The 26,774-nt window shown below is 57.4% G+C and overlaps 1 protein-coding gene across 2 annotated transcripts in view; it reads left to right on the top strand.

The window, feature by feature from the left end:
• FOXK1 (forkhead box K1) overlaps nt 1-26,774 on the top strand; it is a 58,493-nt gene that overhangs the window by 24,705 nt on the left and 7,014 nt on the right. The window contains exons 2-8 of one of the 2 annotated variants that reach the window (XM_055561291.1): nt 12,091-12,276; nt 23,334-23,490; nt 23,885-24,031; nt 24,469-24,662; nt 25,044-25,210; nt 25,314-25,598; nt 26,374-26,598. In XM_055561291.1, coding sequence (XP_055417266.1) covers nt 12,091-12,276; nt 23,334-23,490; nt 23,885-24,031; nt 24,469-24,662; nt 25,044-25,210; nt 25,314-25,598; nt 26,374-26,598 — 1,361 coding nt within the window. Of the gene's footprint in view, nt 1-12,090; nt 12,277-23,333; nt 23,533-23,884; nt 24,032-24,468; nt 24,663-25,043; nt 25,211-25,313; nt 25,599-26,373; nt 26,599-26,774 lie in introns of both variants that reach the window. The other variant, XM_055561290.1, reaches the window with a different exon arrangement.

Genomic DNA, 26,774 nt, shown 5'->3' with positions numbered 1-26,774 from the left:
CTGAGTCTGTTCATTGAGTTTTCAGTTACTACGTGTTTAGTTCTAACATTCCCCATGATGGTCTTCTGCTTACTGAGATTTTTCTGCTTCTTTAATTGCTTGTTTTAAGACCACTGCTTTAGAACCCTGGAAAGGTGTTCTGACACCAGCATCCTCCTGTGTGGGTGTCTTCATGCCTTTTCCCATTTTGTTTGAGATTTTCCTCATAACAGAAATCTGGACGTTTGGGGGAACGAGCTCTGAAGACTTTGGACCTTATTTAAATCCAGTGTTTGATAAGCACGCCGCTGGGCGAAGGAGGACTGCCCCCATCAGTGCCCATGTGGCCCCCTCAGTGCTGAGAATGAGCCCAGGGACTCACGTGTCACTCCCGCCCCAGACCCGCCCGCTGCTGGCTCTCCGCACTGGCCTGTGCACCCCTGTCCTCGGTGGGGCAAGTCCCCGGCCCCTCGGTGGGGACAGCGTGCTCCCCTGTCCTCGGTGGGGCAAGTCCCCGGCCCGTCGGTGGGGACAGCGTGCGCCCCTGTCCTCGGTGCGGCAAGTCCCCGGCCCCTCGGTGGGGACAGCGTACGCCCCTGTCCTCAGTGGGGCAAGTCCCTGGCCCCTTAGTGGGGACAGCGTGCGCCCGTCCTCAGTGGGGCCATGCTGTGCCCCCACGCTCCACGGGGAGGACGTGGGCCCCACCCTGGGTGGGGGAGCCGTGGGCTGCAGGACTGGTCTCTGGGTCCCTGGCTGAGCCAGAGCCGTGACTCCGCAGCCTCACCTGCCGGGACCCACCTCGCCCCCCACCCCAGTGTGGGGTGCTTCCTCTCCCGACCGCTGGCCACGTGCGTCCTGAGAATCAGAGCGGCCTGTTGCGAACTGTCTTACAAGCCGAGTGGCCTGTCTCCCATTCAGCTGGGTCTTCCTTGTCCTTGGGCTGATTAAGTTCTCTAGCTTCTCCCCGTCACGGCGTGGGTGCCTGAGACTCCTCCGTCCCGGTGCCGTCGAGGCTGCCTTCAGAGCTCTCCGTCTCCCTTGTGACTCTCTGCTCTGAGACCCCGGGAGCTGCTGTTGCTGCCTGGACATTGGATTTCTGCGGAAATGGAGCCGTGCTCCTTTACAAGGCCACTCAGGTTGGCGGAGCCCAGCGTTGTGTGTGGCTGGGGAAGTGGACGTGGAGTCCCAGCAGCTCCTCGGCCTCTGCCGTGGGCGTGCCCCCTCGGCGGCCTTCCCGGAGTCCGCAGGCCTGTTGCCTGTGGGTGGGCAGTGGGCCCACGGAGCACAGTCGTTCATGGAGAGCGAGGAACCCAGCGCCCGACCCGCGTGTCCCCTCTGCCAGCGGCTCAGAGGCAGTTCCTCTGTCGCTCTGCCTCTCCTCTCCTGGCCTGTGCCCTCGGCAGACGTCCGCGTTTCCTCCCGGGTACTGTGGCGCCTTCTCAGCTGAGCGAGGCCTGGTCTGTTGCGGGGTCTCGTGGCACCTGTCCCGGCGGCCCTGGGGGGCGGGGGGTGGGGCGTGGACCCCCCTCCTCTGGGAGCTGAGCGTGGACCCCCGCGTGCCCCCGCCCCCCTTCCTGGCCCACAGGGACTCGAGGGGGAGCTGACTCGGGTGAGGTCCTGGGCCTGGGTCGTGTCCTATGCTGACCAAGTCGGTGGGATCAGGGTTGGGGGCTTTCAGATATGGTGTGGTATGTGTGTGGTCGGAGGTGTGTGTCTGTGTGTTCGGAGGAGTGTGTGTGTGTTTGGGTGGGGGAGTCAGAGCTCTGTGTGTGTGTGTGTGTGTGTGTGTTCGGAGGTGTAGGGGGGGATGGGGGGTCACAGTGTGTGTGGTCAAAGGTGTGTGTGTGTGTGTTCGGAGGGGTGTGTGTGTGTTCGGGGGAGTGGGGGGGTCAGAGCTGTGTGTGTGTGTGTGTGTGTGTGTGTTCGGAGGGGTGTGTGTGTTCGGAGTGGTGTGTGTGTGTGTGTTCGGGGCGGTGGGGGGTCAGAGCCGTGTGTGTGTGTGTGTGTGTGGTCAGAGGTGTGTCTGTGTGTGTGTGTGTGTGTGTGTGTTCGGAGTGGGGGGTGTGTGTGTGTTCAGGGGCTGGGGGTGTCAGAGCTGTGTGTGTGTGTGGTCAGAGGTGTGTGTGTGTTCAGAGGGGTGTGTGTGTGTTTGGAGTGGGGTGTGTGTGTGTGTTCGGGGGCTGGGGGTGTGTTCGGAGTGGGGGGTGTGTGTGTGTTCGGGGGCTGGGGATGTGTTCGGAGTGGGGGGTGGGTGTGTGTTCGGGGGCTGGGGGTGTCAGAGCTGTGTGCACATGTGTGTGTGAACCGCGGTGCTGGCTGTGGGCGGACTGTCGCTCATTATCCATCACAGGTGGTTTCCCGGTCTCTTTCTGAGGCCTGATTTACGAGAAAGTTACGGAGACTTGAGCGGCCTGCTCGGCCCATCCCCGCTCCTTGTCTGCAGGCCCCCTGGCCCCAGCTCCCCGCTCTGCAGCCCCCCCTCCTTTCTCCCTGTGGTTGAGGCCCAGAAGCCCCTGTGCAGAGTCTTTCGGGGTCTCTGCCCTACACACCCCCAGAGGGAGGGGCAGGCGGGGCACCCCAGACTGTGCCACCTGGACGAGAGGCTCGGGTCCCAGCGCCCCGTCCGTCAGCCTCGCGATCCTGGGCCTGAGGCCAGGTCCCCTCCTAGTTGGGGGTCTGTCTTAGGACAGAGCAGGCACAGGCCCGGGGGCGCTCCCACGGAGCGGCAGGTTGAGCTGGAGCACTTGCTGGTGAGCACTGCCCAACCCCGGTCTCACTGTCCGCTCACGCCCTGCGCCCAGGCCCCTGTCCCTTGACGGCGGTCGAGGCCCGTCTCCAAACCGTCTTGCTGTGAGAGGCCGACTCAGAAGCCCAGAGAAGCCGGCTCCAAGCTGGCCGTCACTCCCGCCCACCCGCCGGGTGCCCTCACCTCCCAGCTCCTTGGCCCCAGGCAGGGCCCCGCAGGGCAGCACAGACAGCAGGGAGTCCATCTTCCAAGCCTACGCTGTTCAGGCTATTGTCGTTAATTGTCGAGCAGCTGACGTGCCCTGCACTTCCTGCTTCTCCATTGGTGGAGGCCCGTGCCGTGCTGGGTTCTCTGTCCACCCCGGCGAGGGGTCGGTGCCGGGCCAGCGGCGCCCTGTGCCCCGCTGGGTGGCAGAAGGCTTTGGAAACACGGCCGCCCTGCCCGTTGTGACTCGGCGGATGGCCCGTGGTTTGTTTTTCCCTCAGTGGAGAGCTCTGGCTTATTTTCCTTTCTGAAGCCAAGTAGTTTTGTTTCGTCCAGAACATGTCAGGGACAGAGGGATCACACAGCCAGCCGTGTGTTGAGCTTGGCCCGCAGGCAGGCCAGGCCCCAGGCCTCGCGCCTGTGGAGGTTACTTCCATCTCTCTGTCCCACCGTCCGGTCCTGGCTGGGGGTGGGGCTCCCACTTCAGGGTGACCTCCTTGCCCAGGGTGGTTGCTGGCAGCCGATCATCACGTTTCCACTCCGGGCGAGGAGCAGGAGGAGGAACGATGGGCTTGTCTGCTGGCCTCTGCTCTCTTCCCCCCTGCCACTGTCCATCAGTCACCCCTGGGGACTTGGGCACCCCGGGAGAAGTGCTGGGAGGGAAGTGGGTCGGGGCAGGGTACCCCCTGGCGTACCCCTTCACGCCACTCCTGCCCTGCGAGGAACCTGGTTCCCCCACCTTCCCAGGGTCAGCCCCAGGATTGGCTCGCCCCATGAAAGCCGGGGCTCCTGTGGGTGGGGGAGCCGCCCTGGAATAATGACCCTGCCCCTGGGTCCCCCTCCAGGGACGCCCTGCCCTGCCCCCCTCTGGCTGGAGCCTGTGGGAGGAGAGGAGGGGGCTGGGCCGTGGGTCGGAGGGTCTTTCTCCCTGCCGCCTGAGCAGAGGTGAGAGGCGGGGTGGGGTGGCCAGGACTTGGGGGTGGACAGGGTGGCCCCCCACCACCTGGCCCGAACGCGTCCACGTGCAGCAGGGGTTCGTCTACCTCTGTAGACTCTGATACCTCCCCGGGTGCCTCCTGGGGTTTCAGTTCTTTGGGGAAATGGGCTGCGGCCAAGTGCAGTTCTCGGGCCGCCCACGCCCCTCCCCAGCCTCCGTGCAGGGCGGCTCCGTCCGGCTTCCGTGTGTGCCTGTCGGATTCTCCAAATTAGGAAGGCAAGCCGAGCTAAGCTGGAAGCAGTTAGACAGGGTTCCTGTTGTGTTCTGACAAATGGAACATTTTTCTTTCTTTCTTTCTTTTTTTTTTAAACAGCAAGGGCTGTGTGTTCTCTTTGGAGGCGGGGCTGAGGTTTGTGTTTGGGGTTCCCTGCTGAGCTTCGCTGCTATCTCTGAGGCAGGTATCGAAAGGAAGGCCTTGGTTTGGGTGGCGGTGCACCCTGGGTGGGAGGCCCCACGGGCCCACCTGGACCCATCCGCACGGGAAGGACGAGGCCGCCCCGGGCCTTCCCCGCCAGCCCGGGTGCCCGCACCTTCCCAGGCTCTTTTGCCCACAGCTCCTGACGGCGTTTTCCGGCCAAGTTCAACAGAGAAGGGCCAGCACCCAGAGAGTCAGCGTGCAGAGTGGATTTCTGCTTTGTTTTCCTGTTTCTCCTCCAGCCACGGTGTCCTGGAGCCTTTTTCTTTCTGCCCTTCAGACTTACAGGAGCTGTGATCACACAGGGCCCTCTCCACAATGTCCTCCAGACACACATGTTTAACTCAAGTGTCCAGAGAAATGGAGTATGTTGGTTAGTTGACACACTTGCCAGCGTGTGATTACCAGGGACGTGTAATGACAGCCTAGGCTGCCTTTTCACTATCTTTCGCTGCATCGTATTATACTACATTCTCATATCGTTGTATTCTTGCACCTCACGTTGACTGAGGTCTGATCTCAGTTCTGCGGAGCACCTCGCATGCTCCGCCCCAGCAGCTGACAGCGGCCTCCCTGTGCTGCATGTTAGTCACTCAGTCCTGTCCGACTCTGCGACTCCACGGACCACAGCCCGCCAGACTCCCCCTGTCCACGGGGACTCTCCAGACGAGAATCCCGGAGTGGGTAGCCTGCCCCTTCTCCAGGGGAACTTCCCAACCCAGGAATCGAACCAGGGTCTCCTGCATGGCAGGCGGACTCTTTACCAGCTGAGCCAGCAGGGAAGAAGGCCTGGCCAACCCCGAATTCCTGATGTCGCATCAGCGTCTTTGCTCGGGAGGGGGCGGCCTGCTACCCCCGAGGCAGGGGTTACTGCCGCTCCCTGGGTGGAGTCTGAGTGTCGATGCGGGCGTTACTCATTGCAGGCTCGTTCTTGTTTCGTGCACTTGGCACTTTCCTGGGTCTTCGTCTTTGTGCTTAGACACCCTGTCTTCGTCCTCGGGAGGGAGGGAGAGGGGAGCAGGAATGGGGGTGACCTTGGCTCCTGATCGCAGACCAGGCGCGTGTCGCAGTGGGTGAGCGGCGGTCTCTGTACAGAGCCCGGCAGTCTCCCAGCCCCCTCTGCGGTGGCGCTGGACCTGGGCGTGGCCCGGCCCGCTGGGCTCTGCACATGGGGTGTCTCAGCCCATTCTCACTCCCGTTCTCAGTCTATCCTCTCTCCGTAAAAAACGTGGGTGCAGGTCTGAGCGGTGACACGGGCGGCACCCCCCCCGCCCCCCCGTGTCAGGGAGGGCCTCCAGCTGTCCCCTGGTGCTCTGCCCTCTGACTCTGTGCACACAGAGCAGGCGTGTGGTCCGTCTCCTGGCACGGTTCACCCAGGGTCAGGGAAGTCTGACCCTTGCACTGGGGCTTGGACGTTGGGCTTCAGCCGTGACCTCCAGGCTGCCGCGTCCCTGTGGAAGGAATCAGGGTCCTTCAGCCTCAGGCCTGGCCTTTACCTCCTGGTAGACTTGGTTACCTGGTGATGCGTGGTCCACTCCTGCGGCATGCACACACGCGTCACCCCGTGATGCATGGTCTGCTCCTGCGGCGTGTACACACACGTTAACTGGTGATACATGGTCCACTCTTGCAGTGTGCACCACAAGTGTGTGCCGTGTGGAGGGACAGGCAGCCACTGAGGTGACCCCCTCCGAGGGAGCCTGAGGTCTGGGAAGCCCTGTGGGGAGGAGCAGGGGTGCCCGAGGTGGGCTCTGTGCAGGGGTGGCCCTGGGGACAGGAGCCTGGAGACCGTGTATCTGCTGGGATGCAGCCGGGCCCTGAGCTGGCGGCAGCCCGCCGCCGGCAGGCTCAGCGGGTCCCCGACCTGAGGCTCCCCTGCCAGAGGCCCGGCCTGTGGTCCATACTTGACTCCCCGCTGCAGCACCCATTCTCTGGGCAGTGACCTCCATGAATCCAGGACCTTCAAAGTGGTGATTCTGATCTCTGTAGCTCCCCCATTCACCTGACTGGATCACCTTTGGTGTTTTCCAGGCAGGTCCGGAAGGTACTTGCTTTTTCAGATATATTGGACTTCCTGCCCCGTCTGATTTTCCAAACTGTAAAGCTTGGGGGCTCAACTTAGGAGTCATTTTTTTTGTTGTTCGCTTGTTTTAAACCTGACGCTTCCCCACCGAGGGGTAAGAATGTCCCTGGGAAGATGGCCTGGGGTCCTCCCGGGGACCCTGCCTGGCCCTGCTCTGCTGGGACCCTCTGAGCCCGAGGTGCAGGCCGCGGGCAGCCTGGCCTCTGGAGGGGGGCCCTCCCCAACCCTGCTCAGATCCATCTCTTCGCCTTGCTGGCCGTCTGTCCTATGCTCACTGTCCCTGGTCCACACCGATGCCCAGCACAGAGCAGAGATCCGGCCTCTACCATCTCCAGCCTCCTAGGCCCAGCTCTGTGTTGGTTTTTAAAATGTTCTAGCAAAATGTATCACGTTTTTAATAGGAAGTAGATATTTCAGGTTAAAGACACTTAGGATTGTCAGACTCCTTTGATTTGGGGGTTGTACATATAAAAGGTTTCTCAAAACCATTTCCTGAACTGTCGTGTTTTTCTTTGGTTGTTCTTACAGAACTCAGAGCCTCTACTGCCTCTGGGGGTCCACCTCCAGACCTCTGTAGACGGGGTTGCTTGTGGCCCAGGGCCCACCCTGGGCAAGCTGCCCACTGGCCTGTGCCTGGAACGCCCCAGCGAGGGTAGGCGGAAGGCGCTGCTGGCTGTCAGCTGCCCCAGCCCTCCCTTCCGAAAGGAGAGGCCCGACCATCTTCCCACGCCTGGGTTGTGGTTATTTACAAAATTTGAACATACTGGTCATCGAATATGTAACGGCTTTTTTCCTTCTCGAGTCTTTCATTTCTTTAAGGACACAGTTACAACATCCAGAAAACGTTCTGAAAGACTCCAGGCCTCTGCAGGCCACCCTCTCCCCGGGGCTGCTCTCACGCCTCCTCCTGGTCCTCGTCCGCCACGACGGACCGGAGCCCATGTCATCAGCCACTTGTGGTGCCAGCCTTGCCCGCCCCGGGGCTCCTCCTGCATCCAGGCTTGGCGCTTTGTCTCTGGTTTACCAGGGAGAGGCGTTAGATTGAGCCACACACCCCAGGTCCCCCCGCTTCATCCCAACAGCCCGTTCTCAAACCAGGTCTGTTTGATTTCAAATCCTGTGCCTTTTGCCATGACGCCGGACCACTGAGTCTCTGCTGTTTTCATTTCTCAGAGTATCATCAGCATTTTTAATCATCTTCCATGGGCCAGTTTTAATGAGTGATGGTTACTTGTTAGGGCTTCCCAGTTGGCACTAGTGGTAAAGAATCCTGCTGGGGACTCAGGATCCCCGGGTTCAATCCCTGGGTCAGGAAGATCCCCTGGAGGAGGAAATGGCAGCCCACTCCAGTATTCTTGCCTGAAGAATCTGAAGAGCCTGGTGGGCTCCTGCCCATGGGGTCGCAAAGAGCCAGACGTGACTGAAGTGGCTGAGCGTGTGTGTTACTTGTTCAGCACCACGAGAACTTCTAACGGCTTCGTCTGGAGTAGTTCATGTAATAGTCACGAGACTCTTACAGCGTACACACCGAGAACACCCCAGTTTTCCTGGTGAGGAGAATGGATCGGAAGCTTTAAGAGATTTTCCCAGAGACACGCGGTCCTGGAAGGCGTCCTTTTAAATGGCTAAATGATATTCTTCCATGAATGTGCGCCCTGGTGCATTCAGCTGTTCCCCACAGGGAGCTCATCCAGTTCAATCGCTCAGTTGTGTCCGACTCTGCGACCCCATGGGCTGCAGCACGCCAGGCTTCCCTGTCCATCACCAACTCCCGGAGCTTGCTCAGACTCATGTCCATCGAGTTGGTGATGCCATCCAACCATCTCATCCTCTGTCGTCCCCTTCTCCTCCTGCCTTTATTCTTTCCCAGCATCAGGGTCTTTTCCAGTGAGTCAGCTCTTCTCATCAGGTGGCCAAAGTATTGGAATTTCAGCTTCAGCATCAGTCCCTCCAGTGAATATTCAGGACTGATTTCCTTTAAGATTGACTAGTTTGTTTTCCTTGCAGTCCAAGGGTTTCTCAAGAGTCTTCCCCAACACCACAGTTCAAAAGCATCAATTCTTTGGCGCTCAGCTTTCTTTATGGTCCAACTCTCACATCCGTACATGACTGCTAGAAAAACCATAGCTTTGACTAGACAGACTTTTGTCAGTAATGTCTCAGCTTTTTAATACACTGTCTAGGTTGGTCATAGCTTTTTTTCCAAGGAGCGAGTATCTTTTAATTTCATGGCTGCAGTCACCATCTGCAGTGATTTTGGAGCCTGAGAAAATAAAAGTCTGTCATTGTTTCCCCATCTATTTGCTATGAAGTGATGGGACCAGATGCCATGATCTTTGCGTTTTGAATGTTGAGTTTTAAGCCAGCTTTTTCACTCTCCTCTTTCACTTTCATCAAGAGGCTCTTTAGTTCCTCTTTGCTTTCTGCCATAAGGGTGGTGTCATCTGCATATCTGAGGTTATTGATATTTCTCCCTGCAGTGTTGATGCCAACTTATGCTTCATCCAGTCCAGCATTTCTCATGATGTACTCTGCATATAAGTTAAATAAGCAGGGTGACGATATACAGCCTTGACAGCTGTTTACAATTGGGAGGTAGCTTTGGTTTTGTAACAGAGGTCATAATGACAGGGGTGAGATGGGTTTCTTTTGCGCATAACAGCCCCATGATGTGACCTGATATGGAAGCTCCAGGCTCTGTTCTGTTGCTCCGTTTCCCATTGTCCATTTTATGGCCCACTGTGGCCACTCCAGCTCCTGCCATCACACCCACATTCTGGCCATCAGGAAGAGGAAAAGTGAAGAAGACGCTGTCTTTCTCCTGAGGACACGAACCATCCACACCTCACTGACCAGCACAGTCTCATGGGTGCACGAGATGCAGAGAAACATCGTCCTTAGTCCAGCAGCCACGTGTCCAGCTGAAACGAGTTTGTTGTTGAAGCAAGAGAGACGCATGTCCAGGGGACTAGCTGTCTCTGTCTACCCTCTCAGCACCCCTGGGGATTTGTGACCTGGGTGATGCCAGTGGTCCTCCTCCTCTCCTGCTCCTAACACCTTTTCTTCAGTCCCCACCCCCCCCCACCACCACACTACTTGGTCCCTGTTTTTCTGGGGGAGTCACCCCTGAATGTCCACCTCCCCCACCCCTGGCAGCCCCCAGAGTGCTGTCATCTCTGGCAAATTAGGGCAAGAATTCCGAGGCAAGCTCTCAAGGGACCACCCCACGAGGTGGGTGGATGCTTGCCGGGGGCCGTCCCTGGGCTGGTGGGCGGTGGTTTCAGCATGCACCCCCACATTCAGCCGGGGCCCCAACAGCACAGGCAGATTGCACCCGGGTTCAGACTGCATGTGGGCACCCTCAGGAGAATAGCTTTAACTGCAGAACGCACTCATTAAAAGTCCAGCCAGAGCCCTAAACCAGAATGGGCCAGCCCTGCGGGCACCCTGGGAGGCATCTGTTTAATCAAGGAGCTCCCCGGTATCTCTTCTCCCCTCCTCCTCCTCCTGAGTAGCGGATTGGCAGCCTCGGGATAATTTCGGAAGCGTGAGTCAGGAGAAGCCTCTGAAATAGCTGTTGCAGTAAATACTGTGAAAATATTTATGGTTAAAGCCTAATTGGGAAATCGCTGTTCCAGTGAGAAACGATCCTACTGGTATCAGTTATCGACGGCAGTCGATTTTGCTGCTGACAGCGTGCCCACGTCCCTGACCTGTCAATAGCCCTGTTTTGTTTCACTGAAGCCCCAGGCCGTGTTCATGTACTGTCTATCTGGCGCCTTGGGTTTGGACTGGAAAGCTCCCGGGAGGGGATCGCTCCTGCCCTGAGTATGCAGGGCCCCAGAGGTGTTAGGGCAGGTGGGCGCAGAGCAGAAGTCAGGCTGGGAAGCGGAGGGAAGGGGGCCTGACGGTGCTCCTCCTCCCGAGCTCGTCCCTTGGGGATCACGTGCATCTTCTCGTCTGAACCCCAAACCCCGTTTTCTAAGATTCCCCCCACCATCTTATGACCTCTACTGAGGCCAGGAGCCACATCCCCTCTCTACTTGTCTTGACAGTTGTAGCTGTAAGATGATCTCAAGGTTGTGGTCTGATCCCATGTTAGCACGGGGACTTTTCACAGCGCAGGAAGTCAGAACTCCGCCCTCCTCTGGCAGAGAGGAGCACGTAACTTGTTTTGTTAACTTGCAGCAGTTAAGGGCCATAGAAACTCTTTAACTGCCCGTCACCGTTACTGCCTTCCTCCCTGGCACTGGTGGCAGAGGGGGGTGTGTGTGTCCGTGGGCACAGACTCCCCCGCTGTTCATCACCGCCCTTTGCTCACAGGTGGCGCTCACCTGTCCTCAGCCCGCTTCCAGGCTGGGGGACGCTGGGCCCGTCTTGGACTCGGCAGGGATGCACACTGACTGCGAGTTACAGAAGCAGACCGACCTCCGGGTCGGGGGAAACCCCAGGCCTCAGAAGGCATCTTAGGACAGAGCACATCTCCATTGGGTGGTGGGGAGACTGAGGCAAGTGGAGGGGACAGGAGGCTTCTTTCTTACGAGACGGAAACAGCAGGCTGTTTCTATACAGCCTGGTGGCCCTTTAAGCAGAAGCATGGATGACGTTGCCGTTACAGACCCCCCCGTGACATTCTGGTGCTGAGTCAGAACAGCATCAAACAGGAAGACAGCGTCTGTTGGAAGAGTATCAAGATCCCCTTGTTCTGATTTTAGATTTGGAAATAGGAGCCCATCAGCCGTGAGTCCCGCACGGCGGTGCCGCCCTGCCTGCCGCAGGCAGGGCTCTGCCTTCACGGCCACCCACAGCCCTCTCTGCTCTGTGTCTCTGGAAGGATCTGCACCGGCCAGTCAAGCCAGTTGGAGCTCCTGACATCCTCTGTGACATGCAGGCAGTGGCTGTGAGCGTAGATGCTTGCACTGTTGAGTCATGTAGGGAGAGGTGAGCCCTCCCCCAGAGGCTCGCACACACCCCTCTTGGCTGGGGGGTGCTGGGGTCCCCGCCTGCTGGGTGCCAGAGCCTGTTCTGACTGGTTCTTAAATACCCCTTCTGAAAGCCTATTTTACTGAGAGAAAAGGGAATGCAACTGAAGTGGTGCTTGCTATATCCCCGATTTGCTACTTAGATGCTGAATTGATTGACAGGACCAAATATCAGGTGCTTTTTGGTGTGGACCCAGTGTCTGCTCCAGGATTAGCAGCTTGTGGAGAACTTGGCAGTGTGGTGTGCTGGACAGGCAACGCCCTGCTTTACAGGCGGGGGCTTCTCAGAGGGCGAGGAGCACTGGGCTCCTGTGCGCACACGGAGAGGGACTCGGGTCTGTGATGGGCTGGGGGGCGGTCACCTGCAGTAGAGGACACGAGGTTCCCTCGGGTCCAGGGCGCTTCCTGCCAGACCCCCGCCCGCACATGCGGCTGTTGCTGCTGCTGCTCCGGGGCGGGGAGCGCTCCGCGAGGTGCTGGCGTGGGCGGGGACACGGGTGGCGTGGGGGCCGGGTGGGGGCGGAGGTCTGTGCAGTGCCCGGCCGGCCCTGTCCCGGGAGCCGAGGACGCGCATCGGGCACGGTGTGGGCGCGTGGGCGCGCACGGCAAGGCCCATCGCCGAGCACGGGCGCACCGGCGGCCGCACCCCTCGCTGGCCTAACGCCCGCTGCCCTTCCGTTGCAGGTGCACCTTGCGCTTCCCCAGCACGGCGATAAAGATCCAGTTCACGTCGCTATACCACCAGGAGGAGGCCCCCACGTCCCCGCTGCGGCCGCTCTACCCGCAGATCTCCCCGCTGAAGATCCACATCCCGGAGCCGGACCTCCGGAGCCTGGTCAGCCCCATCCCTTCCCCGACGGGCACCATCAGGTGAGCGGCCCGGCCGGCCCCGCGCTGCCGCTGCCCAGAGAACCCAGGGCGCTGGCCTCCAGAACGCGGCTGAGGAAGAGGAAAGTGATACAAAGAGGGTGTTCTGTGCTTGATACACTGTGGAGTCTGTTTCTGGAAAATGGGCCTTGGGCAGAAAATTTGAAACTATTTTAAGCGCATCAGGGGACCTGACAATTTGAACCGAGTCTCTGGAGAATGATCTTACAAAGTGAAGAATCACTACCTAATTAGTCACTTTTCCAGTTTGAAATTCTGTGCATTAGGGCCTCTGAAAGCAGGCATAGGTACCATTTTTTTTTACAGACAGTGAAACTATTTAAAAGGAGGATTTGTATACCAGGATTCGGTGGACTTGGTTTTTCTAAACTTGGTAGAACTCCTTTCCAAAGTTTCAGAAATTAATCTAGATGTCGAAGAAAGGCAGGTCCTCAAACGTTCTCATCCTTGGCGTGCTATACAAAGAGAACCCCTGTGGGGAGGCTTGAGGGTGACGCCCACAACCAGAGGCCGGGGAGGGGGAGAGGTGGGGCGAGCTGCCCCCCAAGAACACAGCGGGTCCTGTGCCTTCTTCCCCTTTTGTTGTAAAAACATGTTGGAAGACATGGATTTGAGGATTGAGATTTAATAAACTTTAAAGCAGTTTACTGCTTCGTTGAGGACATTTTAACACGAGATGGGCCCTGGAGATAGAGAGGCAGACCATGTCTCAGGGTCAACATGAAGCTAGTTTCGAGCTCATGTCCCCCCTGAAACGGTCTCAGGGGCCCTGGGGACCACACTCTAACCATGCTCCCCCAGCAGAGCTGGCTCTCGGCACCCTGCAGGGGTCATCGGTGACAGTCACTCTCTGGCCAACCAGCCTGGGTGGGGGCCCTGGTTTTGCACCTTTAAAGGTTTACATTTAGGAGCTCAGGTTGGTTCATCTCGTCATGGTCGCTGGCCTCACATGTGCCCCGTGTTCTCCAACCCCGTGTCCGTGACCAGGTGGGAGTCATTTGCATCGAGCTTTCTGGAGTCAGTTCCCTCCCGAGCTGGTGAGCAGGCATGTTTCTCTTGCGGAGAGAGCTCAGGGATGCCTTTGAAATGTCACAGCCCAGAACTCAGGTCTGGGACCCCAGTTCTGGTTCTGGCCGCATCTCCAGTTGGTGGGAGACCCGGGAGCAGGTCTCTGCTTGTTTTCTCTGGCGATGAAGCCCACCATCGATGAAGCCCACAGTGGCCCGGGGTGACAGGGAGGAGCAATGAGTGACGAGGCCTGCCGTGGGCCAGCCTGCCGCTCAGCAGCTGTACCTGCACTGTTTTATTTAGTCCTTAGGGATTTATGAGAGAGATTCTGTCCTAAGCTCTTTTCAGGTTTCCAGCAATAGCTCTGTTCTCCAACATGAAATGTACATCACCTCCCTGCCCTTTCTGACATCTCTCCTGATAACAGCCTAAAACATGAGGGCGCCACTTGAGTTCACGATGAAGCTATGCTATGAAAATGCTCTTGCACTCATACATCTATAATTTATGCACTGATAAAAAAATTATGTGTCGTAAAACGAAGCAGCCACTTTGGGAAACAGTCTGGCAGTTCTCCAAGACATTAAAAGTTTACCTCAACCACCCAGCAAGGCACTGGGTCGTGAGGTCTCCATGGAAACTCATCCAGCGGGGTTCAGGGCAGCGTTATTCATCAGATCAGATCAGATCAGATCAGTCGCTCAGTTGTGTCCGACTCTTTGCGACCCCATGAATCACAGCACGCCAGGCCTTCCTGTCCATCACCAACTCCCGGAGTTCACTGAGACTCACATCCATCGAGTCAGTGATGCCATCCAGCCATCTCATCCTCTGTCGTCCCCTTCTCCTCTTGCCCCCACTTCCTCCCAGCATCAGAGTCTTTTCCAATGAGTCAACTCTTCGCATGAGGTGGCCAAAGTACTGGAGTTTCAGCTTTAGCGTCATTCCTTCCAAAGAAATCCCAGGGCTGATTGCCTTCAGAATGGACTGGTTGGATCTCCTTGCAGTCCAAGGGACTCTCAAGAGTTTCGCCAACACCACAGTTCAAAAGCAGGAATTCTTCGGCGCTCAGCCTTCTTCACAGTCCAACTGTCACATCCATACATGACCACAGGAAAAACCATAGCCTTGACTAGACGAACCTTTGTTGGCAAAGTAATGTCTTTGCTTTTGAATATGCTATCTAGGTTGGTCATAAATTTCCTTCCAAGGAGTAAGCAAGCGTCTTTTAATTTCATGGCTGCAGTCACCATCTGCAGTGATTTTGGAGCCCAGAAAAATAAAGTCTGACACTGTTTCCACTGTTTCCCCATCTATTTCCCATGAAGTGATGGGACCGGATGCCATGATCTTTGTTTTCTAAATGTTGAGCTTTAAGTTATTCATAGCCGCCTCCAAAATGGAAACAACTCAGCTGTCCATCAGCAGCTGAGTGGAGGGAAACTGTGTTACAGCCACCGCGTGGAGAATAAAAAGGAGCAAAGTGCTGGCACCTGGTGACCCCTGAAAACGTGATGCAGAAGGAAAGGAACCGGTCCGCAGGAGCCCACGAGCTGTGTGCTTCCGTTGACAGGCCGTGTCCAGCGTAGGCACAGCCTTAGAGGAGACAGGAGATAGCAGTGGCCAGGGACTCGCGCGGTCAAGGGAGTGACGGCCCCCTGCCCTGGGTTTCTTCTTTCTGGGGTGATGACCATATTGTGGAGCGAGATTCACACCACTCCGGACACTAAAAGCCCGCGAGTCGTACGCTGGGAAGGGGCGCACTGTGTGGCGTGCATAGCGGGGGGAGCTGGTACCGGAGCCCTGCCCTAACACCTTCACCCCGCAGCACCTCGGGGCAGGGGCGGGGACGCTGGCCAGGCACGTGCCCCGCGCCACCGGGAGCCCACGGGCCTGTCTCCGGCCGGGCGCGGCGGCCCTCCCAGGCCCTTGCACGTCCGCCGAAACCAGCTCAGACTGGCACGGGGCTGTGAACAATCAGCTTAGGATCCAGCCACATCGACGGCTTTTAGAGCAGAAAGCGTTTTGGTTTGTTCCTGGAGAGCTTCATAGAATAAATATAATTCCCAGTAACATTTTGAATAAAAGCAGCAGTCAGCGGGTCGAGCTGGAGTAGTGAGCCCGCCAGTGTGGAGGCCTGTGTGCCTGGGGGAGGCGGCGGCGGCTCTTGAGCGGGGCCAGGGTTAGGGTAGGAGGGATTCCCGGAGCAGAACCGGGCCTAGCGGGCGGCGGGGGTGGGGGGGGGGGGGGCTCGGAGAGGGGCTGAGGGGCCGCTGGGGGGCGGGGCTCGGGGAGGGGCGGGGCTTGGAGAGGGGCTGGGGCCGGCCGCATGGGGTCTCCGGTGCCCACACAGGTTGGAGCATCTTTGCGGGAAGGCGGTAGCTTTGAGACGGGCTCCCACACTCTTGGCCTCTAATTAAGTGTCACAGGGAAGAATTTCTGTTTACATCCGCTTGTCTCCGCGCCGCGGAGTCGACTGCGCGCTGGAAACCTCAGGGGCCCTTGAGGTTTTACTGCCCGGATCTCCTTGCTCCCGCCCAGGCGCAGGAGCAGGGTGGGGCCGGCGTGTTTACAAACAGCTGCCCTCTCTTTCCCAGCCCCTCCCTGCGCCCCAGGTCCCAGCGGATCGCCGGGGAGGTAGGCTGCGGCCCGGGCCGCGGGGGTTCCCGTAGGGCGCGCACCCCGCCTCCTCCTCCCCCCGCCCCGGCCTCTATTGCCGCGTCTGTGCCCGCAGCCGGGTCGGTCGACTAGCTGGGGTCGGGGAGCTCGGTCTGGACCGGCCCTCTCCGGAGCGGGTTTGGGGCGGGTCCTCTCCAGGACTAGGGGGCGGCTGGACCCGTCGGGGCTGCCCCGTCGCCCCGCCCCTCTCCCTGCTGGCCGAGTAGGGGCGGGGGCGGGTGTGTGCGGTTTTTTCCCTGCCCTGAAGTACTCCACCCAGAACATGAATGAACTCTCTTTGAAACAAGTTCTGCTATCTTAAGCCTCGTTTTGTTGATTTTTTTTTTTCTTTCCCCGTTTTGCACTGAACTGGTGGCTTTAAGAAAGAACCAACTGGTTAATCATTTTCCGAGTGTTACAAAAAGAGACTAATCCTTAGAGCTGCAGTTTAAAGAAAACTGCTGGAATTCAACCTGAGAAAGGGGGTAGCACGGATAGAGCAGCGGACTGGTGGCTCAGACAATAAAGAATCCTCCTGCAATGGGGGAGACCTCGGTTCGACCCCTGGGTCGGGAAGATTCCCCTGGAGGAGAAAATGGCAACCCACTCCAGTATTCTTGCCTGGGGAATCCCAAGGACAGAGGAGCCTGCTGGGCTGCAGTCCATGGGCTCGCAAAGAGTCGGACACAACTGAACGTCTAAACAAAGACTGGAAGCTATTTCTTGAGAAAGGCCTTTCTTGATTTTTCTAATACAGAAATCAAAAAACCAAAAGTAACCTGCTTTGTGGAATTCATCCAAGGTGAGCGGAACCCTGTATGAAATAAACATTAAGCCGCTGGCCTCGGTTCCTAAACCACTTGTCACCCTGAGCTGGCAGTCCATTCCGGCTTCACCGTGGCGGGAGAGTCAGTCCTCACTCGCTCTGCAACGTGGTGTGTCTTCTGAGCTTGGATGGGGCGTGAGAACGGCTGTTGTGTTTCTGGCAAACTCTGGATCCTGCCTGAGAGTGATTTACTCTGCCTTTCCTCGGTTCTCCCGATGACCCGGAGAGGAGGCTGCCTGTGCGGCTGTGGCCCTCACCGCATCTCCCACACACACACCCGCACCCACATGGTCCCTTCCCTCATCTGGAAACTGGGGAAAGATAAAAATCGGTTCATGGACACAGAAAGATGCGGCCTTCCGTCTTCTTTATGGTTCTCGTCCTGCCTCTCTGGGAGTCGGGGGCCAGGGGGCCTTTGGGGGGTCAGTTCTTGAGAGGAGGTGGGCTAGGCTTGTGCTGTAGCCCCATCTCCAGGGGGACCCTGGGGCCCTGAAGATCCTGCCTCGTGTGTTCCTGGCTGTGCCTTCAGGGCAGCGCCCGCCTGGCATCCTGCCACCGAGGGCCCTTCCTCTCCAGATGAGGGCTGTGGCTCAGGAAGCAGGCAGAGCGAGGGGGAGGAGTAGAGGGAGGCCTGGGGCCCCCTCCGCGCCCAGATCTGCCCCCTGCCTGCTTGGAGAAGGAGGCGCTGGGAGGTCTGAGCTCAGGCCGGCTCTCCAGTGTTCTGAGACGACATGCATTTCAGACACCAGCTCCCCCTTCTGCAGTCACCTCCCAGGGTCTCACAGCACAGAGTTTCTCTTCGGGGGCACAGACCTGGTTAAGAGAGTGCTGAGAAACTGGCTTCCATGAATTCTCTTTGCCTGTTCTTTGTTTTCCCCCCAGATTACAGAAATACTATGTGCGCTCTACACAAAATAGAGGTGTTTCAGTAAGTGAAATCCCCTCAGTGACACTCCTGGAGCGACGTCTACAGGGGCCTCTTCATGTGAATGAGCAGAGAGCTCGTCGGATGGGTGTCAGTACTTGTGACCCCGCCCCGGAAGGGCGCTGTGGAGCCCAGAGGGTCCTGCAGAGACCCTTTCCTCCTGTCCCTCTGTTTCAGCCCCTTTCCTTGTCACCACATCACTCGTGGCTGCACGGTAGACTGTTTTGACATGGCCTCGGTTGACCAGTTCCCCCACAAGAGCCACGAAGCTATTACTGGTTTCTTAGTCTTGTGGGCAGCTCAGCAGCTGGTCTGCTTTGAAGTCGCCTCTCTGAGTCCATGAGTGAATGAAAGTCACTTAGTCGTGTCCAGTTCTTTGCAACCCCATGGACTGTATAGTCCATGGACTTCTCCAGGCCAGAATACTGGAGAGGGTAGCCTTTCCCTTCTCCAAGGGATCTTCCCAACCCAGGGGTTAAACCCAGGTCTCCTGCATTGCAGGCGGATTCTTTACCAGCTGAGCCATCACGGAAGCCCGTCGCCTCTCTGAAACGTCTATAAACAGCTCATGCTGAGGCCATCAAACCCTGAGCTTTGATTATTTTGTTTACAATACTCTCATTAGGGTCGTGAGCCACAGCATTTTAAGAACAGCGATTAAAAAAGAGCTGGCTCTGATGTTCCTGCCGGGTCTGCGAGGAGGGTGGGGTGCCCAGTACACCCTTTGCCCCGCAGTTCCCTGCTCAGCGCTCCCCTGCCATCCAGCTCTTTGCAGATGAGGAAACCGAGGCTCCTCGGAGGTCGTTCTCTCCAGCAAAACCATTGGGTGTCTGGGCTGCACGCTCAGCGGGCGCCCACAGGGAGAGGCAGTACTAATTGCGCTCATGCTTTTTATTCTTATCAAAATAATATGTGCACCTAAGAAAGAAACCCAACGACTAATGCAGAAGAAGCTGAAGCTGAAGAAGACCTACAAGACCTTCTAGAACTAACACCAAAAAAAAAAAAAAAAAAAAAGAGACCTACAAGACCTTCTAGAAATAACCCCTTTCATCATAGGGGACTGGAATGCCAAAGTAGGAAGTCAAGAGATGCCTGGAGTAACAGGCAAATTTGGCCTTGAAGTACAAAATGAAGCAGGTCAAAGGCTAACAGAGTTGTGCCAAGAGAACCCACTGGTCATAGCAAACACCCTCTTCCAACAACACAAGAGAAGGCTCTACACATGGAAATCACCAGATGGTCAGTACCAAAATCAGATTGATTATATTCTTTGCAGCCAGAGATGGGAAGCTCTATACAGTCAGCAAAAACAAGACCGGGAGCTGACTGTGGCTCAGATAATGAACTCCTTATTGCCAAGTTCAGACTTAAATTGAAGAAAGTAGGGAAAACCACTAGACCATTCAGGTATGACCTAAATCAAATCCTTTATGATTATACAGTGAAAGTGACAAATAGATTCAAGGGATTAGGTCTGATAGACAGAATGCCTGAAGAACTATGGATGGAGGTTTGTGACATTGTATAGGAGGCGGTGATCAAGACCATCCCCAAGAAGAAGAAATGCAAAAAGGCAAAATGGTTGTCTGAGGAAGTCGTACAAATAGATGAGAAAAGAGAAGTGAAAGGCAAAGGAGAAAAGGAAAGATATACCCATCTGAATGCAGAGTTCCAGAGAGATAAAGCCTTCCTAAGTGATCAATGCAAAGAAATAGAGGAAAATAATAGAATGGGAAAGACTAGAGATCTCTTCAAGAAAATGAGAGCTACCAAGGGAACATTTCATGCAAAGATGGGCTCAATAAAGGACATGCACCTAACAGAAGCAGAAAATATTAAGAAGAGGTGGCAAGAATACACAAATCTATACAAAAGATCTCAGCGACCCAGATAACCACGATGGTGTGCTCACTCACCTAGAGCCAGAAATCCTGGAATGCGAAGTCAAGTGGGCCTTAGGAAGCATCACTACAAACAAAGCTAGTGGAGGTGATGGAATTCCAATTGAGCTATTTCAGATCCTAAAAGATGATGCTGAGAAAGTGCTGCACTCAATATGCCAGCAAATTTGGAAAACCCAGCAGCAATCACATGACTGGAAAAGGTCAGTTTTCATTCCACTCCCAAAGAAAGGCAATGCCAAAGAATGCTCAAACCACACAGTTGCGCTCATCTCACATGCTACTTCTGCTTTACTGACTACACCAAAGCCTTTGACTGTGTGGATCACAACAAACTGTGGAAAATTCTTCAAGAGATGGCAATACCAGACCACCTGACCTGCTCCTTGGGAAACCTGTATGCAGGTCAAGAAGCAACAGTTAGAACTAGACATGGAATAATACACTGGTTCCAAATAGGAAAAGGAGTACATCAAGGCTGTATATTGTCACCCTGCTTATTTAACTTATGTGCAGAGTACAGCATGAGAAACGCTGGATGAAGCACAAGCTGGAATCAAGATAGTTGGGAGAAATATCAGTAATCTTAGATATGCAGATGACACCATCCTTATGGCAGAAAGCAAAGAGGAACTGAAGAGCCTCTTGATGAAAGAGGAGAGTGAAAAACCTGGCTTAAAATTCAGCATTCAAAAAACGAAGATCATAGATAGCATCTGGTCCCATCACTTCATGGCAAATAGACAGGGAAACAGTGACAGACTTTTATTTTCTCGGGCTCCAAAATCACTGCAGATGGTGACTTCAGCCATGAAATTAAAAGACTCTTGCTCCTTGGAAGGAAAGTTATGACCAACCTAGACAGCATATTCAAAAGCAGAGACATTACTTTGCCAACAAAGGTCCGTCTAGTCAAAGCTGTGCTTTTCCCAGTGGTCATGTATGGATGTGAGAGTTGGACCATAAAGACAGCTGAGCGCTGAAGAATTGGTGCTTTTGAACTGTGGTGTTGGAGAAGACTCTTGAGAGTCCCTTGGACTGCAAGGAGATCCAGCCAGTCAGTCCTAAAGGAAATCAGTCTTGAATATTCATTGGAAGGACTGATGCTGAAGCTGAAACTCCAGTACTTTGGCCACCTGACGTGAAGAGCTGACTCATTGGAAAAGACACTGATGCTGGGAAAGATTGAAGGTGGGGAAGGGGATGACAGAGGATGAGGTGGTTGGATGGCATCACTGACTTGATGGATATGAGTTTGAACAAGCTCCAGGAGTTGGTGATGGACAGGGAAGCCTGGCGAGCTGCAGTCCGTGGGGTCGCAGAGTTGGACATGACTGAGTGACTGAACTGAAGAAAGCAGAGGCTTCTGCAGGCTGGCCACGCCCACCGGTCCTCATGCCCCTCGGCACCTCCTCACTGGTTTCTCAGTCTCAGATCATTGGACTGCCTGCCTGTGGGATAAAGGACTTGGCTTTTCCTCCTCACTGAGATCAATGTCACGATTGTTGGTTACTGTCCCCCGAGTGGCTGTGTGCCGTTCACACTGTTCAGCCTGAGTTCCTGGGACTGGTTGCCCCTGGAGCAGGCAGCTCTTTACTCAAGCCTGGTGTCACAGCAGGGACCCTCTAGAGATGCCCTGTGTGTTTATTCTGTGGATCTTCCCTGTTTTGTGGATGGTCAAGGGATTTGACCTGGACCAGGAAACTCCCTTGGGGGACACTCAGTGCGTTGGTCAATTTCTCCAGTCATCTCTGAATCGCACATTCTCCGCCCAGAGGTGTCCTGCTCGCCTGCCTCCAGCTCTGCCCACCCCGGACGTGTGACCCCAGGGCGGCCGGGTACCAGGCACAGCCCTCTGGGCCTAGGCCAGCCCGCAGGGACAGCTGAATGAGGTTTATTGAGGCTGGGGCCAGCACACGCATGAACACACACTTTCTAGACCAAGCCCCCCAGGCCCTCTGGGCGTCAGCGGTGCTCTGTGCCCAAGGAAGCTTCCCTGGGGAGGGTCTGTCAGCGCCAGCCTCCCCCGCTGTGGAAAGCGGCCTCCGCTCCCGCTGGGGAGCCAGTCTTGCTGCCTATTTCCACTGGAAACTGTTCTATGGGAGTGACAGCCTTTTCTCTGGGCTTTGCCTTTGGAGGGTTAGATGTAAACCTTCTGAGATGTTCTACAAAGTGTGGACGTGGGACGGGCAGTGGACCCCAGAGCCCAAGCCCAGAGTCCTGTCTGTCGTCTGCGTCAGGATGCCGCGTGGGTCACGTACGGCAGATGCCAGTGAGGTTTTCCCAGATGAGCCCTGCACACCCACCAAGCTGGACATCACCTGACCTGTCTGCTGGGGGCTGGTGTGTTTCTGGGGCACGCTTCTCGCCCCTGTGGTGAGAGCATGGACCAGGTGTTGTCCAGAGTGGCACTGAACCCCTCCGGGACTGGAGACGGTGCCCCGGCGCCTCTGCAGTGGCAGGTCCTGCAGCATCTTCAGGAGCCCCTCCGCCACCCCCGTCCGAGTTGAACCCCCATGTGCTGAGGTGTTTGGTTCCCCGATGGACACGTTTGGAAACCTGATGCCGAGTGTGTGAACGTGTTACCAGTAAAACACTTTCCCTCCCCTCCCACCTTACTTTAAAAGCTTGGGTTTTGTATGTTTGGTTCAAAATGAAATTCAGAAAGAGCTGTTTTTATTACTGCTTCCTACCTCTCAGCAGCTGGTTTATTATCATTGGTTAAAGTGTCTATACTTGCACAACTTAACCTGTCTCTGTATCTGCAGAGTCTAGTTGAGAGGGGAATGATTCCTGAAAATTCCCACCTGGGTTGCTGGGATTCCCGACCCCAAAGTGGGTGACAGAGGTGGAATTCATCATTAATATCAGCTGCCCCCTTCTTCTCAGACACAGTATTTTGCTTTTTCCTTCATCCCTCCCTGAGATTAGTAACTATCTCTTAAGCCCCTCCTACAAGCCACAGAGGGCTCCCCACCTTGGAGGAGCCGGGCAGGGAAGCCAGAGACAGCAGCCCAGCCAGAGAGGAGGCTCTGCGTCTGTGTCCAGGAAACTGGCATGGAGGGCTTTCATATGAACTTGACTTACGGGGGAGTTGGGGGCGTCTTGTCCCTTGGACAGTGAAGGAAGACGCCCTCGGGGGCTGTGGGGAGTGGGCCTGGGAGGCCCCCCTGCAGGTGGGAGGTGGACGCAGAGGGGCTGGGGATGCGTGGAAGGAGACGGTGACCTCCAAGATCTGGTCAGCCCCCAGCTCGGGGCACCTCATACGTGGATTTGTGACCCACTTGAGAGTTTATGACGGTTTTCTCTGAATACTTTTAATTTTCAAAACCAAAATTTCCACACTGCTTGACAACCGCAGCCAACTTGTTAGCGGCAGGAACCAGGCCACGCCTGTTGGTGGAGCCCTGGGCGGGACAGGGCGGGCCGGGCGGCCCTTGCACCGAAAGCACTGCGGTGCGGAGGGGGAGCCCCGCCGCTTCCTGCCCCCGGACAGGCGCGCAGTTTCCAACCGGAGAGGAGCGCGAGCCCGAGGCCGGGGGCTCGCGGTGGTGGAACGGGCCGAGCACGTGTCTCTGCGCGGCCTCCCCTCGGGCGCCCCCGTGTGGCCGAGTGAGGGCACCGCGCCCCCTCGGTGCAGCGCGGACGTCCCGTAGGGCCGGACAGCGGCCGCCTCGGTCCGGAGTCAAACCTCAGGACGTGTCCTTTCTCTCCGCAGTGTCCCCAACTCCTGCCCAGCTAGCCCCCGAGGGGCCGGCTCTTCCAGCTACCGCTCCGTCCAGAACGTGACCTCCGACCTGCAGCTGGCCGCAGAGTTCGCCGCGAGGGCCGCCTCTGAGCAGCAGGCCGACACGTCCGGAGGGGACAGCCCCAAGGTCTCAGCCCTGGGTGCACTGGCTGGTGCCCGGCGGGTGCAGGTGTCCCTGCTCTCCTCCCCGAGCCCCCCTTGTTTTGTCTGTGGGGCCGGGTCGGCTCCAGAGCCTCCTTACGGTCTCCGGGAGGGCGTCAGGCTTCTCGCCTCCCAGCTTAGTCTTAGTTCGTTCCCATCAGACAGCTGTCCTTAAATCAGTTTGCAGAGGAGGTGAGAAATTTCAGAATCAAACCTGACTTTCCCCCATGAGGCAGAATTGGCTCCTCCTAGTCTAAACCCCCAGGAGGAGGTGGGGGTGATGTTCTTAGACACCCCGAGAACCTGTGTCCTCTCTGGAGGGGGGGTGGCTGGATTGGAAACGTGTCTCTCCAGGCTCACCCCCTCGTCTGCGCCCCCAGGATGAGTCGAAGCCGCCATACTCGTACGCTCAGCTCATCGTGCAGGCCATCTCATCCGCGCAGGACCGGCAGCTGACTCTGAGCGGAATCTACGCACACATCACCAAGCATTACCCTTACTACCGCACGGCCGACAAGGGCTGGCAGGTGCGCCCCTTCCCAATCCCCGGGGCTGTACACTGTGACCCCGACCCTACCCCCAGAGTCCGTCGTCCCTCCTGGGAGCCCACAGACGGGAAAATGTCCCCAGGCTCAGTGCACGGGGCGCTCTTCTGTGACCTTGCAAACACGCCTCCCTGCTCTCCACAGATTTCATGTTTAGGTTCATAAGACCTTCATCCAGTATTCTAGTTGGCTCAGCTCACGTTCTGAACCTGGCGTCCCCTGAACAAAAGCTTCTCCTTAACGTTCTGGCTTTTCTGTAAGGGCTGCTCATGAGCCCGTGCTGAATTTTCACAGGCACGACCGCTGTGACCCCTCTGTGCTCGGGGCCCCTCCGGCCCTGACCCACGGCTCAGGTGGCCGGGCCCGCGTGGGTCAGAGCCACACCCACCGTGACCCGTGACTCCCCGCTCTGCCCACAGAACTCCATCCGCCACAACCTCTCCCTGAACCGCTACTTCATCAAGGTCCCTCGCTCCCAGGAGGAGCCCGGGAAGGGATCCTTTTGGCGGATAGACCCTGCTTCAGAGGCCAAGCTGGTGGAGCAGGCGTTCCGGAAACGGAGGCAGCGGGGCGTCTCCTGCTTTCGCACCCCCTTTGGGCCGCTGTCGTCCAGGTGAGCCCCCCCGCCCCACCACCCCCGTGGCCACGGCCAGTGAAACCGCTTCACCTTTTCTCGGAGAGACCAGCTCGGGCCCGAGAGGCAGGGAGAGGGCGTTGGCCAGATTCCCACGATGAGCTTTGCTCTCCGGGTGTTAGTTTGTCCCAGGGGAGGTTGGTGCCCATCCCAGCAAGACGGCTATTCTTAATGTAGAAGCACAAGCCGCTTTCCGGGGGGGTTGGCCAGGCCCCTCGGAGGTGAACGCGCTGGTCGTGGCCTTCCCCGGGCCCAGGATCACGGGGTGGTGGTTCATGTGGCGGGCGGCCAGCTGTGGCTGCAGGGTCGGGCAGCACTCGGGCACGCTCACTGCCGCAGTCCCGTCTCCCCGTCTCCTAGGAGCGCCCCGGCTTCACCCACCCACCCTGGGCTGATGTCCCCACGTTCCAGTGGCCTGCAGACTCCAGAGTGCCTGTCCCGGGAGGGCTCGCCCATTCCACACGACCCTGACTTTGGGGCCAAGTTAACTTCTGTTCCCGAGTACCGCTATTCCCAAAGTGCACCCGGTAAGCCCGGCCTCGCCCTCTCGTCTGATGTCCCGGGACTCAGAGCCGCGAGCCCCCCAGCAGGGCGCGTGCGGGACCCCGCTGACCCAGCCCTCCTCTGCAGGCTCTCCGGTCAGTGCCCAACCGGTGATTATGGCCGTGCCGCCCCGGCCGCCCAGCCTGGTGGCCAAGCCCGTCGCCTATGTGCCGGCTTCCATAGTGACGGCCCAGCAGCCCTCGGGCCACGCCATCCACGTGGTGCAGCAGGCGCCCCCAGTCACCATGCTCAGGGTGGTCACCACCTCCGCCAGCTCCGCCAACGGATACATTCTTGCCAGCCAGGCCGCGGCGGGGGGCGCCCACGAGGCAGCGGGCACAGCCATGCTGGACCTGGGCGGCGAAGCGAGAGGTAAGCTGACCATACGGTCACCTTGGTGGGGTCGCGTCCGGCTCTCGTGGGTCTTCAAGGTGGAGCCATCAGCCCGGGCCGTGGGGCTCAGGCCATCTCGGGCGGGATGTCTCTGAAGGGTCACCCCTCGTCCCCTCCCATTTTCTGGGGGGACGTTCCTATGAAGCAGCGCTGATCATCTTCTGAAATGCCGCTCCCCGCAAGCAGCATCTGGGGCTCCAGGTGCCCCTGGACTAGGTGTGGGGCCTCAGACTGGAGCCCCCAGCAAGGGCTCCTTAGATGTCCTTCAGAGTGAAAGAGTCACAGAGTCCTGAGTTAGAAGTCAGGGTCCCAGAGGATTAACGCGGTGATGGTTGGGAATACCATCAGTGCTTTCGGAGGCCCTGGAGCTGACACTCTGAATGAAGCAGTGTCTTAGGGATGGCGGGCGGCTCATCCCAGCAGTGACATCCCTTCTGATCCCGTCCTAAAGACGTGCATTTTGTTGAGAGAAAACTAGGTCATAGCTCCAAGTGCAAATCATTTCATTCCAGATGATACCCATTCTTTCTCAGATTAAACTTGCTTTGGTTAAAGTATGTAGTATTTAAAATTTCCCCTAAAACCCTATGGCTTGTATTTCTCTTGTTTCAAAACATTCCATCAGTGGGAGTTTTCTTTTGAGAACCCAGGTCTTTGCGCAGTGTCCCGGCTTCAGGCCCTTGGCCCCCCGCCCCACCCCGGGGGTACCCCCACAGGGCCGTGACCGTGGCTCTGACGCGTGCCGCCCCTGCAGGCTTGGAAGAGAAGCCCACCATCGCACTCGCCACCATCCCCGCCGCCAGCCGGGTGATCCAGACGGTGGCCAGCCAGATGGCCCCGGGGGTCCCCGGACACACGGTCGCCATCCTGCAGCCAGCCACGCCAGTGACCCTGGGGCAGCACCACCTCCCAGTCCGGGCCGTCACTCAGAACGGCAAGCACGCCGTCCCCACAAGCAGCCTCGCTGGCAACGCTTACGGTGAGGCCCCCCCTGGGGCGGCGTCCTCTGCCCCACTCGGCCCTGAGCGCCAGCCCGACCAGGGTCAGTTCAGCGAGCATGCCTCCTCAGTTCATCCAGCCAGTTTCCTGAGCACTTGCTCTGTGTCCAGGCTGGGATTTGAGGCCGAGGTAGCCCCGAGGGAGAGCCCTGAGGGG

The sequence above is a fragment of the Bubalus kerabau genome, chromosome 23, assembly GCF_029407905.1.
Source record: "Bubalus kerabau isolate K-KA32 ecotype Philippines breed swamp buffalo chromosome 23, PCC_UOA_SB_1v2, whole genome shotgun sequence".
Lineage (NCBI taxonomy): Eukaryota > Metazoa > Chordata > Mammalia > Artiodactyla > Bovidae > Bubalus > Bubalus kerabau.
This window is presented reverse-complemented; position numbering and strand designations above follow the sequence as displayed.